This window comes from Leptopilina heterotoma, unplaced genomic scaffold (assembly GCF_015476425.1).
Source record: "Leptopilina heterotoma isolate Lh14 unplaced genomic scaffold, ASM1547642v1 Lhet_228, whole genome shotgun sequence".
Taxonomy (NCBI): domain Eukaryota; kingdom Metazoa; phylum Arthropoda; class Insecta; order Hymenoptera; family Figitidae; genus Leptopilina; species Leptopilina heterotoma.
In genome coordinates this window covers 369,769-385,876 of record NW_025110946.1, presented here as the reverse complement: position 1 = coordinate 385,876, position 16,108 = coordinate 369,769, and the positions used below count along the sequence as shown (strand labels likewise).

General features: G+C 33.2%; 1 protein-coding gene across 1 annotated transcript in view; it reads right to left on the bottom strand.

Annotated features, from left to right (window-relative positions):
• LOC122502358 overlaps nucleotides 1-16,108 on the bottom strand; it is a 152,157-nt gene that overhangs the window by 38,679 nt on the left and 97,370 nt on the right. Inside the window, exon 2 of the mRNA XM_043612379.1 lies at nucleotides 2,306-3,862. Coding sequence (XP_043468314.1) covers nucleotides 2,306-3,862 — 1,557 coding nt within the window. The remainder of the gene's footprint in view (nucleotides 1-2,305; nucleotides 3,863-16,108) is intronic.

The following is a 16,108-nucleotide window of genomic DNA, read 5'->3' as shown; positions in this document are numbered from 1 at the left end:
AATTCAAGTAGTAGAACGTATTTTTTACTATTTGAAATTAGTAAATTTTCTACTAATAATTAGTAAAACACTACTAAAAATTAGTAAAAACAGTTACTAATTCAATTGGTAAATGATTCGGCACAATTTCATTAATAGAAAATTACTAATTCAGATTTAGAGAGTAGGTTTTTTCGAATTAGACACTCCTTTACTTCTCCAAATGGAAGATTGAGAAATTTCAGCCTGTTTTGGGAGTCAAAGGAGGGTCTAATTTTAACAAGTTGTATTGAAATCAGACCCTACTTTATGACTGCTAAACCTAAATAAGTCCTACATTTTCAGAGGCTAAGTAGGGTTTAAATTTCGATTCGGGGACTTTATACGTATAGCTAACTGTCATGTATCTTATTTATAATCAAGAGACATTTAATTTAGATAAAGTTATTTATTTAATAAATGAACAAGTGGAAGTTTACATGGTAGCGTCTATCTTCAGAATATGTTCATCTGATATAGACATGTGCATCTGATATAGACATCGGAATAGGTGTCGGACGGAGGGTTAAATGCAAATAAATTTAACTTTAATGAGAAAAGATAAATTGCGAAAATAACCGGGAATTTCGTTGAACAGATATTTGATCAAGACATTTAAAATGAAAAGATCGATTATTTTCACGTTTTAATAGCACAGCCGTTTATTATCTGTTAAAATATAATCGAACTGCAAGCAAGAATATTATATATCAATTACTAACCTTTTAAAGCAACCACCGAGCAACTTTAAATTAGATGTTTTTCCCTATAAGCCCGAGTAAATTAAAAATTTGCTAAACATGTAAAGAAAGGAAGGCGAAAATATATTCTCAAAACAAATAGCATCACAAAATGTAATTAGATTTCTCTATTTCTCTTTTTTATAATTATTTTGAAAATTGCTCCAACCATTCATTTATTTTTGTCATTTTGCTTTAAAAACGATAATGTACGTCTTATCGCTTCTCTAGGGTAGAGTGGGGTGAAAAAGCCATGGTGTAAAAAAGCCATTTGAGTTTTATTTGAAAACTATTAAGCCGATTTATCAGCTGTTTAGAATATAAATACTATTAGGTAATACGCAACTTTTGAATCTAGTTTGAATGTTGTACCTAGATTAATATTGTTTTTATTGTAATTTTAATTTTTTGTTGCTTTTTTGAAAACATTTTGGTGAACTTTTCAAACATATTACAATCTGATTAAGTGAACGAATAATAAAAGTAAATGTTTGTACATAAGGAAAAAAGTATACTGAAATCGCATACAATGTTAATTTTTGGAAATTGAACTGAATTAAAAATTTATTTTTGCTTTTTTAATCACTGGTCTTGGGTGTAAAAAAGCCAGGGCAAAAAATCCATTGAATATTTTGTGAAATTCACTTGTTTTCTATTTAAACTAACCTTCTAATTTTACAAAATTTCTCGTGTTTATTTAATAAAATTAATTAAACACGACGAAAAAGTAGTTCAAAGTGCATTAAAAAAATAAGCAATGAATAAACGGTTGCAACGAAATATGTTATCTGTGGTGAAACTTAAAGAGAACTTCTAAAAAAGGTACAAAAAATTGTCAGTGCAAATCGAAAACAGGTAAACTTAATATAATTTTCAATTTTGCTTGATAAAAACTCTTTCATAATTATTAAAATATTTTTCAAATAAGACTATTTGTCTTATAAATAAAGGAAAACTATAAAAATACCTAAATTGATAACATGTTTTGCTAAAATCGTAAGGTGGCTTTTTCACCCCACCAGGTGGCGCAAAAAAGCCACTTACAGTGCTTTCGTAAAACTTTTATAACTTAGTCCTTTCATGAGATAAAAAATATTTCCGTCAAGAATTTTCAAGCTTAATAACTAAACTTTCAATAACAATTGGAAATAGGAGAAAAAATTTTAAATACAGATTTTACAGCATCAAAAGTAAAAATGTGGCTTTTTTACCCCACTCTACCCTATTTCCTTCACATCTCATCAGTTTTATCGATTCTGAATTTATTCTCTTTCTTCATTTTTATTGCATTTTTGAACGCAATCTCATTAATGAATAGGGAGAAATATGAATGATAGTTCTATCACTTGATGAATAAAAATGCTTTTTATGATTGACCCAATAAATCCGTGTGCTCAATGTCATTGCATTGAAATTTGATTTGAACATAATTTCCACTTAATTTTATTGAAAATGTTGAAAACTACGTACATTTTGTGAGAGAATAATTAATTTATTGATGAGAGAATAAAAAACACTGTTACTAGTGAGTTTGATTTGACACTTACTTGAAAGTTAACAGTGTGAAGAGTGGTCCCAGGGGTCGTCTCCATCCGCAGAAGGAGGCTGGGTGCAATGGTGAGGTAGCTCTCTTCCTCAGTGCATGGCCTGGTGGTTCTAGTGGCATTTCTCAGAGCCGCGTGAGCACAAATTCTAGGAACATCATCGCACAGAACAGCCATTGGTATGCCCGTAGACGGTGCGCCATCCCAAAACGTCATTTTAATTGTACACGGCGGTTCGATCTGAATACTCGAATTGTTCTCCGCACTGCCAGTGAGATCTCTTTGAGAATAGGAGGCAAAGTAGATCCACACACGATCGCCAAGAGCGCCTTTTATATTCCATGTGCAACTAGTCGTAGGAGGCAGTGCGTGAAGAGGAGCTCTCAATATTCCACTTCTTTTTGACGTTCCATTAACAAAAAAATGACAACCCTGAGCGCCTTGTGCGAAATCCATTCCATCCGAATCAACGTAAATCACTTGCACCTCCATTTCAAGACGAAGACTCGACGCACCCAGTGGAATTGCCTCTGGCGAACTGCGGAATTCCACCAGCATGGTCGATCCTCTGGCTGTGACTTTCGGCAGTGGACCCCCGCAATATATCAGCAGAATCGGATCGTCCACGTGCGAGCCGTCACGAAAGATGAGGCGATCCCTATCTGAGGGGCAGTCCTGCCACACACTTAGAGTCGAATTGCTCGTCGCCAGTCCCGCGAGACTTGTCGAACTCGCCTTAATTGATATCATTGCGTGTTTACATGTTGGGACAAACTTTTGCCTTAACGTTATCAAACAACTGGTATTTCTGGGATATTCACCGGGATAGTTTGGACTCTGAACGCGACATTTCTTCTGGTGGCATTCGTAAAAGTCCCTTGAGCAATAAGTACCTGGAACGGGTGAGCCACGTTCAATAGGAAATTCAGGCTTTCCCAGGCGAGCCACGGCCTCCTCACGCGACACAAAACGATAACGCAGGCGAAATTCGAATGGAACAATTGACGGCGCGTGAAAGAGACGTATCGAAGCGGTGACAGTGCTCGCCTCACTGTAGTAAGTCGCTCTTCCGTCGCCTGGGCCACACCAAGAACTGTCGGTGAGTGCTTTTCCGAGTTCCAAGAGTTGCATGTATCCTTCTGGACAGCTGGTCGAAAGAGAACTCGCGTCAGGATCGAGACGTCCTATGCTGAAGGCGTCCCACAAGAGTTGAACGAATTCCCCGAGGCCTTGGCCTCCTGCAGTGAATGTTAAGTGACAGAGAAAGGGAAGCCGCCCCTCAGTGGGACGTGTGAGCTCGAGCTTGTAAGTTCTGCCGACGCGGCCGTGGTAAGTACGGTTGCATGGCGTGCAAAGTGCCGGTTCGTCACTTCCATCGCCGCAATCGTTTATTCCATTGCAGTAGGCATCGCCCGGTACGCAATGTCCGTCGCGACAGGTTAATTCCGCCAGGCCGCAGGCACCTGCACCTGAGGCTCTTGATCCGTCTACGAGAGCTATCAGAACGGTAAGGAGGATCACTCGAAACCGTCCTTCACCACCCCCGGCATCAGCTCTCTCCTGAAATTCAATTTCAGTCCTTTTTATTTATTTTTCCTTATCTTTTTTCAATCAATATCAATTCTACAACTTTTAAATAAGAGCAAAGGTACTTGCACAGCTCGCTACTGCCTGCGCAGACAGCTGAGATGCAACGAGAGTAAGGGAGAAAGAAAATTCAAATTACAGTCGAATCTCCCATAAGTTAATTTTGGTGGGGGGTTGACATAAGAGAAATTTGCCGTGTAAAGAGAAATTAGTGCTCAATGACCTATTGCGCATGGCGGTCAATTTCAAAATAAGGTAGTTCAAGTTGCGTGGGGGAAATCCAATATGGCTGCCATCAGCTGATTTACCGGAGGACAAACAATGCATTGAATTCAATAGGACAAATCAGTTTTTTAACCATAACTTTTTAAATATTCATTTTTGAACCATAGTGTAATGGAAAATTATTCTTTATTTATCGAAATCTATTTTTTAAAACAATAAAACCAAAAAATTAAATTTTATTGTTTTAAAAAATAGATTTCGATAAATAAAGAATAATTTTCCATTACACTATGGTTCAAAAATGAATATTTAAAAAGTTATGGTTAAAAAACTGATTTGTCCCATTGAATTCAATGCATTGTTTGTCCTCCGGTAAATCAGCTGATGGCAGCCATATTGGATTTCCCCCACCCAACTTGAACTACCTTATATATAATGTTTCAAGTCTTTTGAGGTTATGATGTGTCAGCCATCTTAATAGGCCTAAGAACAACTACTTCGCGAATGTCGTTCGCGAACGCAATGCGTAAGGGAAGTGTTCCGGTTGTGGGCACCCCTTTGTTTTTGCCTCATAACATTTGTCCATGTGCATATTATTCAAATATATGTGTACGAATTTAAAACTAGAGGTCTAAGGAATTAAATTGATTCCTTTAAATAAAAAAGTTTTATTAGAAATTTAGTAAAATGGAAATTTTTTGACAAAAAAATTTTTGTACCCGGTTGTGGGCACCCTTGAAAAATCCGCTAAAAATGGAAAAATATTAAAGGAAACCAACACAAATAAAGAAGAAATGAAAGTTTCTTTATTTTAAGAGACTTTGCCGGGATAAAGAACAAAAATGATGACACGTTTTCACACTATGCTGATCGCTAACAAAAGCATAATGCTTGCATGTGAAGTAGCTAGTACGCAAACCATAACGCACTTCTAATGCACTGAACGACTATATTCATCGCATTTAATGGAGTTTGCAGCTGTCACTTTCCTTGGCAGAAAGTTTAGATAGATGATACAGTAGTCCTCATCATTGTCAGATGGTAGAGCTTCCTTAACATAAAGGTGCCCACAACCGGGAATGAGAGTCATTTTTTAAAAAGACCAACACGTTTTGTGATGCAGGATTTTGGTTAAAGACGAAGGTAAATCACAAAATATAATGACAACACTGCAAAAAAAAATTAAACCCTTTTTTCTGAACGAATCTACACCCATATGTTACTCTTCGAAAACAATACAAATTAGTATATTACGATACTAGGCCAGAAAGTTGGATTTCCTGGCCGGCGTGATATATAAGGCCGAGGCGAAGCCGAGGCTTTATATATCACGCCCGCTAGGGTATCCAAATTTCTGGCCGTGTGTCGTATACAATTTTTCTGTATCCCCAGCCGAAAGTACGTTAAATAATTATTGTTTGAATAATAAAATAGCTCAATAAGTTGCCCGCCCGACTTTTGCAAAGTCGAGGCGAAGCCGAGACTTAGCTGGTCGGGGCGGGCATGAAAAAAAAATTATAAGTAAAAAATAATTGGAAGTAAAATTTAAAAAATAGTAAACAAGAAATTTTCTTTTACAAATAAATATTTAATACTTAAAAAATAATAAAAGAAAATAAGAAATTTCATGCATTATTTTGATGACTGTCAGTTGTTTTCAAAACGTGAGCTCTGTAAGTAACGTATTTGTGTGGTTGCTATGCTAACATGTACGTGTGTTGAATTTCTTGTAACCAATCAGAGCGCTCGTTGGGTCTGTCGAGCCGGCCACAAAAGTCGCTATTCCCGGCGCCAAATCAGACCGGGAAGACAGTACTTTCGGCAAAGGGATACAGAAAATATTTATTTGTAAAAGAAAATTTCTTGTTTACTATTTTTTAAATTTTACTTCTAATTATTTTTTACTTATAATTTTTTTTCATGCCCGCCCCGACCAGCTAAGTCTCGGCTTCGCCTCGACTTTGCAAAAGTCGGGCGGGCAACTTATTGAGCTATTTTATTATTCAAACAATAATTATTTAACGTACTTTCGGCTGGGGATACAGAAAAATTGTATACGACACACGGCCAGAAATTTGGATAACCTAGCGAGCGTGATATATAAAGCCTCGGCTTCGCCTCGGCCTTATATATCACGCCGGCCAGGAAATCCAACTTTCTGGCCTAGTATCGTAATATACTATTTTATTTATTTAATGCAAATTTTTCTTATTATGCTCACAGCTATTACACAAATGCATATATTTGTTTCGTTATCAATACGAAAAGTCCGTATTGTTAACGAACACGACTTGCAATACACTCGATTCTCGTTATAACGACGATCTCGGGACTTCAAAATCTCGATATTACGACTGAAGGAGAGGATCCTACTTCACGTTCTATTCAAACGCATGAATTTATCCGTGATTAACAGTACAAAACGTCAAATACGTGCAAAATTTTTCGTGAAGTATGTTTATTTATATTAAAAGTTTCTGAATTATGGAATCAGTTTAAAGTAAGTATTTTTAATAATAATCGGATCACTAGATTCTTTAGGTTAAATAAAGTTAAGGGTTGATTAACTTTGTCGTTTTTTTGAGTTAACCAAAATTTTTGGTTAAATTAAATTCTTAAATTCGTTCGTGTTTTTTTTGTCGTTGTATCGAGAGTTTTAATGTTCGTTGTAACGAGAGAATGTTGTAACGAGATTCGTTATAACAAGAATCGAGTGTACTTAGATCACTAAAGTCTGCTTGCCGTCGAAGTTTACGTGGAGGTGCCCACAACCGGCGCACTTCCCCTACTTTATTTACCATTATTGACATTTGCGAAATTTCAAAATGGCGGATTCAATATGGCCGAAAAAATATAAATTTTTGTCAATCTTTGCGAAACTTACTATTAAGGGGTTATTTGGGTCGCTGATTACGAATCTGAAGTCAGTTTTGCAAAGTACAAAATGGCGGATCCAATATGGCGGATCTATTTTTCAAAAATCGTACTTTTTTGCTTGAAAGTTGTTACTCAGGGGTTTTTGAGGTCGCTGATTACGAATATGAAATCAATTTTTTCAAAATTCAAAATGGCGGATCCAATATGGCAGATCCATTTTTCAAAAATCGTACTTTTTTGCTTGAAATTATTTACGCTCTGTTTTTATTTATTGCACTTGATATTTAGTTATTCTTATTAGTACTTCAGAAACAAGTTTACAGCAAAAAAGTACGATTTCTGAAAAATGGATCTGCCATATTGGATCCGCCATTTTGTATTTTGCAAAACTGACTTCAGATTCGTAATCAGCGACCCTTTATAACCCTTTAATAAGAAGTTTCGCAAAGATTGACAAAAATTTATATTTTTTCAGCCATATTGAATCCGCCATTTTGAAATTTCGCAAATATCAATAAGGGAAAATAAAGTACGAATAAAGAGGTATGTTTTGTGCTAAAAATAAACTATTTTTACTATAAAATTAATATTATTTTAGCAAAAAGTAGAATTTTTTTAAGCTCTTCGACTGCTTTAACGCGACGTACAAGTCCACCATCTTGAATTATTAAAAAAGACCACCATGCAAATGAAAGTAGAGGTTTCAAGCTTTAATTTAAGCCCTATTTTGATTCTTTTTCGTTGAAATTAAAAATGGACAGATAGGGGGTAAAATTTGACAAAGAATGCCCCTATTATAAAAATGTTAAGTACAAAAATTTGTATTTACATCATTGAAATTACTACTGCGATAAGTTTACTAGAAAATAAAGTTATTTAAATTTCGAAAAAGATAGTTTTACTTTATGTTATGTTACAAATAGAATAAGTAAAAGTTTATAGTCAGACAAGCCTGAGTATTTACTACCCTGCTCAGTTGCACGTCCCTAACTATTCCTTAAGAATGACCATGAAAGCAAGAGTTCTATGCAACCTAATCACATTTTTAAAAATCGTCCGCCATATTTGATCTGCCATTTTTAATTTCTTAATTCTGATTCCAGATTCGTAATCAGCAACCTCAGAAACCCCCGAGTAACAAATTTTATGCAAATCCAAGCACTTTTTGAAAAACTTGTCCGCGATATTGGATCCGCCATTTTGCATTTTTGAAATCTGATTTCAGATTCGTAATTAGCGACCCTATAAAAACCTCGGAGCAACAAGTTTCATCAAAATTCATACGCTGGGTTTCTCGGGGGCACAAAAGAGTTATTTTAGCAGTCTTTGAGATCCCCCCCCCCCACATAGCACAATAGTATGAGGTAAGGTTATGTTGAATACTAATCGTAAGGCTCATAAGGTTACACGATATTTCTGTGGTAGACCTAAGGTGAACTAAAAACTTCCGCCATGGAGGTAAGGTTACATGTTAGGGTGTGGTAAGTATATATGATAAGGCTATGGAAACCTTACACGTTAAGGTTGAGATAACCTTACGTGTGTGTGTACTAACATTACATTTGCCTCAATATCTCAGAACAAGAAAGAGCTAAAGGCCTCAATTTTTTTTAAATTGTAGGTCTCCCCGGGGGACATAAAATGAGAGTATTTTCAGCCCGATTCATGAAGTTTAACTATTTTTTTTTGCATTTTTCATTTTGTAAAAAAACGTTTTTTGGACGTAACTTAAAAAAATGTTAGGACACTTATAAATGTTTTTCTTTAGTTTTGTAGAGTTTTTTCAGATGCATCTTTTGAGCCCCAATTGAACATTTTTTGTCCATATTAACCAAAGATATTAAACTTTTAAAAATCTAAAATTTTGAAAAATAAGTCTTTTATAAAAATTTTTTTAAATTATGTAAAAGTAACTTAAAAAAATTATTACCAACTTGAAGAGCATTAAAAAACGCTTAGATTGACCTATTTTTGAACCTGATTCAGGCAGAAATTATGAATTTATTGGTATTTGAAAAATCAAGAATTGTGGAAAATATCATTTTTTCAACATTCTTGTTTATTAACTTATGTGTAATTATTAAACTATTATTACCATCTTATAGAATATATAAAAACACATTTTTTGGACCAAGATTTAATGATTTTTAACCCTTTTATAAAAAGTAATTCTTATATTTCAATTATTATTATTTTTATGAGGAAGCAAAGTGTTCATGAAATGAACACCAAAATTATAAAAATGTACAACTTGGCAGCGGTTTTTAGATATAATTTAATTTTTAAAAATACTATATATTTGTCATTTGTAATATCTTTATTAATTACAATTTAATAAATTGTACCTCTATAAGTACTAATTAGCAATTTATATTTTTATTCTTTGTAAAAAATTATGTTAATAATATATCAAAATTTAAAAAAAAATTTCATATTTTTATTTTTAATTTTACATATTTTATATTATGTGCATAATTATAAACAAAAATCTCATTATTTATGTCTTTTGGTTTAATTTTTGTTATTGCAAAATAATAGTTTTACAATTTTTAACAAATTATAACCCACATAGCTAAAGTGACCATACGTCCCGGATTCTGCGGGACTGTCCCGGATATTTCCCCTTCGTCCGCATTTGACATAAAATGTCCTGCATATCCCGGAAAATAGTTGAGAATATCCTGCATCTACAGGTTAGCACAGTAGCGTATATAAGTGTGAGAGAGATAGACTTCGTGATATTTTAAGAAAAATTCAATTGTCAGAAACATATTTGATTCAATGTTACAAAATAAGCATAATATAAATATGTAAATGTCATAAGACGCGCCTTTGTTTTAATTCTGCTCCAATTGACTCCTACAAATTCCCTGATTCTTTTTTCTTGTGACAAATGACCTTTTTTTTTACTAAATCATATAAATAAGCGGGCGTCCCGCATTGACACTATTTCCATATATGGTCACTTTACACATAGCACAATAGTATGAGGTAAGGTTATGTTGAGTACTAATCGTAAGGCTCACACTGAAAAAAAAAGTATTGAACCAAGAAAATTTTTCTTGGTTGAAGCAAATCGTGGGATTGAATACGGCCAAGACTATTAAAGTATTGATTCAAGAAAACGATTTTCTTGACATAGGATATTTGGGAGAAGAACATATATTCTTGATCCAAGAAAATATGGAATTTGACCAAGAAGTTAGTCTTCTTATACGAAGTATGAAATGTATTAAATGAATAAAATATTTTCTTGTTCTAAGAATATATATAGTTAATTGAATTATTTTATTTGATTCATTCAATTTTTTGTAACGTTCGTTCAAGTAATTCAAGATTTAAATGAAGAAAACATTTATTTTGTGAGAAGAACAGATATTCTTGATCCAAGAAAATATGGAATTCGACCAAGAAGTTAATCGACTTGTACGAAATATAAAATGTATTAAATGAATAAAATATTTTCTTGTTCTAAGAATATATATAGATAATTGAATTATTTTATTTGATTCATTCAATTTTTTGTAACATTCGTTCAAGTAATTCAAGATTTAAATGAAGAAAACATTTATTTTGTGAGAAAACGCAGATATTCTTGATCCAAGAAAATATGGAATTCGATCAAGAAGTTAAGTAGCATGTAAGAAATGCAGAATATATTAATTCAAAATCATTTATGTATCAAATCAAGAAAGTATGTTCTCTGTCCAAGAAAATATTTTCTTGATTTGAGAAAATTTATAGATTTCAATGAAAAAAATACTTTCTCAATACAAGTAAATTATTTACTTAAATTACCCCCATCCCATCTTTTCTAATACTTAGGTCAAACATTTTTATTATTTAATTAATTAACATTTATATTTTTTATTTAAATAATTAAATAATTGTTATTTTACATATATATTTACATTTAATTATTACTTAACACAAATACAACAAATATACCTTGAAAGAAAATTTTCCACGGTGGGAGGAATTGAACTCGAGGTGCACGCACCAGAAGCCGTCACGCTACCACTATGCCATCCTAGCCTCAATGGACAGTTTTCAAAAACTGATATTTAAGTTGCATATACATTTGAAGAAAAATATTTTCTTGGATCAAGAATACCGGCATTGTGTTAAGTAAAAAAAAGTTTCAAAGCAAATAAATAAAATGACTCGATTCAAGAAACATGAATTCTCCAGACAATACTTTATTATTTCGCTTAAGAACATGATATTCTAGATTCAATACTTTTAGGTACTTCGGAAAAGTAAAATATTTGGTTGAAATAATTACATATTGAGTTCTGCCAAATACTAAATTGTTAATTCAAGAATTCTGTTCAATGCTAATATTTACTTGACACAAGAAAATGAATTTCTTTCTTCAAATAAATATGGGATTAATTGAATGTAATTTTTAATCAACTTGAAACAAATATTTACTTATATTAACCTTCGTATTTTCTTGAATCAGGATTATATGAGCGTTGAATTAAGTAAAAACTTTTTTAAAGGAAACAAAAGAATGATTTAATTCAAGATCTTACACTTAATTGAATTGAATAAATAAAATATTTCATTCCAGAAAATATAATATTCTCGCAAGAAATTAATGATTTTGAAACATGAGAATATAGAAATGCTTCAAGTAAAAGAAATGCTTATATTAATTAATATTTCTTTGAAACAAAATAATTTTTAATTGAGTTGAAACAATTATTAACTTGTATTAATCTTCCCATTTTCTTGGCTCAAGACTATGGGTGTTGGATGAAATAAATAGTTGCTTTAAAGGAAATAAAAAAATTATTTGACTCAAGATACCAAATGACTCAAGGTAAATTACTTGACGTGAGAACATGATATTCTTGATTCAATACTTTTTCGAGACTTGGCGCATGTAAAACAGTTCGTTTGAAACAGTAAGATATTTACTTATGTCAAACCCATATTTTCTTATTTCAATAACTTTGATCAATGCTCAAAATTACTTGACACAAGAAAATAAATTTCTTCCAATAAGAAAATATGGGTTTGTTTCAAATAAATCAGGTCAAGAAAATGCATTTACTTGATTCAATGAACTTTTTTCTCAGTGCATAAGGTTACACGATATTGCTGTGGTAGACCTAACGTGAACTAAAAACTTCCGCCATGGAGGTAAGGTTATATGTTAGGGTGTGGTAAGTATATATGATAAGGCTATGGTAACCTTACACGTTAAGGTTGAGGTAACCTTACACGTTAAGGTTGAGGTAACGTTACACGTTAAGGTTGAGGTAACGTTACACGTTAAGGTTGAGTTAAGGTTATATGTCAAGGTTGAGGTAAGGTAATTATTAAGTTGTAAGGTTGAGGTAAGGTTAAGGTAAGGTTGTGATAAGTTTACCAGTTATAGAAAATATTGATAAAATAATTAATAATATAATAAATAAATATTAAATTAGAAAGTTAAGTTTGTTGCTCTTCTCTATTTTGGAAACCTGATATGAAGCAGAAAATTTTGAAAACAAATTAGGGGGGACTGGATTTCGAACCCGAGATCGACGCGCATAAACCAATCATTCTAACTAACTGAGCTAAGTACAGAACTGTCAGAAGGAAAATCAATTTTGCCTTTAAGGTGAACCAAGAATATGATTAACTCCTTAAAGGCAAAATTAATTTTCTTGCTACCAGTTCTCCACTTAGCTCAGTTAGTTAGGATGTTAGGTTTATGCGCGTCGATCCCGGGTTCGAATCCCAGTCCCCCTTTGTTTTCAAAATTTTCTGCTTCATGTCAGGTTTCCAAAATAGAGAAGAGCATCAAACTTAACTTTCTAATTTAATATTTATTTATTATATTGTTAATTATTTTGTCAATATTTTCCATAACTGGTAAACTTATCACAACCTTACCTTAACCTTACAACTTATTAATTACCTTACCTCAACCTTGACATATAACCTTAACTCAACCTTAACGTGTAACGTTACCTCAACCTTAACGTGTAACGTTACCTCAACCTTAACGTGTAAGGTTACCTCAACCTTAACGTGTAAGGTTACATCAACCTTAACGTGTAAGGTTTTCTCAACCTTATAACGTGTAAGGTTACCATAGCCTTATCATATATACTTACCACACCCTAACATATAACCTTACCTCCATGGCGGAAGTTTTTAGTTCACGTTAGGTCTACCACAGCAATGTCGTGTAACCTTATGAGCCTTACGATTAGTACTCAACATAACCTTACCTCATACTATTGTGCTATGTGGGAAGTTACTGCCCTGTTTTATTATACTGTTATGCCTTTACGTAGGCAACCCGCTTTACTCCACCTTTCTGTTGTGCGGACATTTTTTCCCTTTGCCAAGTCACCTGCAGCTGTAAATTCTTGTGGCGGAAATAAGAATGTGGCTCGTAGAAACATCATATCGAGACAAAATAAATTCTCATTTAATAATTCTTCATTTAATTTCGCTTCCAAGTAAAGGCCCACTTTTTTGATTAAGTGCTTCGTTTTTTTATAAAAAATTCTCAAAGTGAAAATATACAGGAAAGTGTAAGAAAGTGGGTTGGCAACACTGGACAGTTCTCGACCTCCAACACCGTTAACCTTGACATATAACCTTACCTCAACCTTAACGTGTAACGTTACCTCAACCTTAACGTGTAACGTTACCTTAACCTTAACGTGTAAAGTTATCTCAACCTTAACGTGTAAGGTTACCATAGCCTTATCATATATACTTACCACACTCTAACATGTAACCTTACCTCCATGGCGGAAGTTTTTAGTTCACCTCAGGTCTACCACAGCAATATCGTGTAACCTTATGAGCCTTACGATTAGTACTCAACATAACCTTACCTCATACTATTGTGCTATGTGGGCCTTTGTATGTGAGGTACCCATAAAAATGGTCCGATCGGGCTCATATTTCAACTTCATCTGACCGGTGTTACCAAAAGTATCTATATCAAATTTGGTACAGAAATCTCAATTTTTCACATGAAAAAATCTCGACTCCTTTTCAATGTTACATACAATAATCGCACAAACGCAATATCTCCTGGCTAGGCATACCAGGAAGGAAGAGTAAGGAGACCGAACTCTGCTTCTACAACTGTCTGAGAAATATGCACGAAAAGTGCCAGACTCACTGTGTTCTAGTTGATCACCAATTAAGTCGATCATGCGCATTGAACTAAAGTTCAGTGTTGACATAGATACAAAGTGTGGTTATGTCAAGGTAAATATTACATAGTTTAAACAGTGTTAATTTTAAAAGCAAATTTATTTATTTGCAATTGTGATATTATTTAGATTTTCAAAATAATTTAATAATATATTTATGAAAAGGGAAAAATTTTGCGAAAATGGTTAAGAAGAATTGTGTTTATAACTAGAGTCTATTTACATACCGTAGAAGGATAGAAGAGACTAATGTTTTTAGACTCTTTTTCTTTCTTTACATCCTGGCACACAACACGACAATTTTTAAATAAAATAAATAAATAATTATTAAAACGAAATGTATTGTATATGTATGTATCTCACTAAGACCGGCTAAATGTAAACATTAGAACTTACATCTCACTCGCACAATTTTTACGAGAAACAGAGACACAACACAGCTTATGCGCATGATCAACTTAATTGGAAGTCGACTAGAACGCAGTGAGCCTGGCACTTTTCGTGCATATTTCTCTGAGATTTTTAAAGCGCTTTCTACACAGAGTTCGGTCTCCTTACTCTTCCTTCCTGGGCATACCGAGGAAGGTATATAAACAAAACTCTGCTGCTCAAAGTAAAAACCTAGTAAGTCGCATTTGCCATAAGGTTCAAAGTCGCTTTCCGTTTAAGCGGCTTTCGCCTTAACGGCAAATTTTGAGCACCTGGATCGTAGAAGGGCACGTAAATTTTTCTCGGCCGAAATCGAAATCCCCTGAACACTCAAAATTCAACTTCTGAATTTAGACATTTTAAATACACATCCTTATAGGAAATTTCATTGCGCATCTTTTTTTCTTATGAATTTTTTTGTATCTATTACCGTTTTTGAAATATTTGAGAAAAATTAATTTTTTGAAAACTGCAAATTTAATGACATTTTTCACTTCAACTCGCGATAATTCAGATGATTTTAAATATATTTCAATGTACCAAAATAGAAAATACGTCTAAAGATATTCTACGAATGATAAAAAAGGAAAAAAATTATTTTCTTTATAAACAAAGTTGTTATTAATTTTTTTCTTTATTAATGTAAAAAACATAAAATACAATCTTCTCGGCTCTCGTTTAACGGGCGAATTTTAAGTAACAAAGAACTTTCAGTGAGAAAGTTGTTCATTATGGACAAAAGAAGTTTTCTGGAAAATCACAGGGTTAATAATTAATTAGTGTTGAAATGGTGAATGTTTAAAGTTGTTACCGTCCGAACGTGTGGCACGCGCGATGGCCATAACCTATGAAACGTCACTCCCAAGCCTCCCAAGCACCTGTGGCGAGTGACGCGTGCTACACATTCAGACGGTATCAACTTTAAACATTCACCATTTCAACACTAATAAATTATTAGCCCTGTGATTTTCCAGAAAACTTCTTTGGTCCATAATGAACAACTTTCTCACTGAAAGTTCTTTGTTACTTAAAATTCGCCCGTTAAACGAGAGCCGAGAAGATTGTATTTTATGTTTTTTACATTAATAAAGAAAAAAATTAATAACAACTTTGTTTATAAAGAAAATAATTTTTTTCCTTTTTTAACATTCGTAGAATATCTTTAGACGTATTTTCTATTTTGGTACATTGAAATATATTTAAAATCATCTGAATTATCGCGAGTTGAAGTGAAAAATGTCATTAAATTTGCAGTTTTCAAAAAATTAATTTTTCTCAAATATTTCAAAAACGGTAATAGATACAAAAAAATTCATAAGAAAAAAAGATGCGCAATGAAATTTCCTATAAGGATGTGTATTTAAAATGTCTAAATTCAGAAGTTGAATTTTGAGTGTTCAGGGGATTTCGATTTCGGCCGAGAAAAATTTACGTGCCCTTCTACGATCCAGGTGCTCAAATGCGACTTAGTTTTTACTTTGACTTGGTTTTTACTTTGAGCAGTAGTACTGCC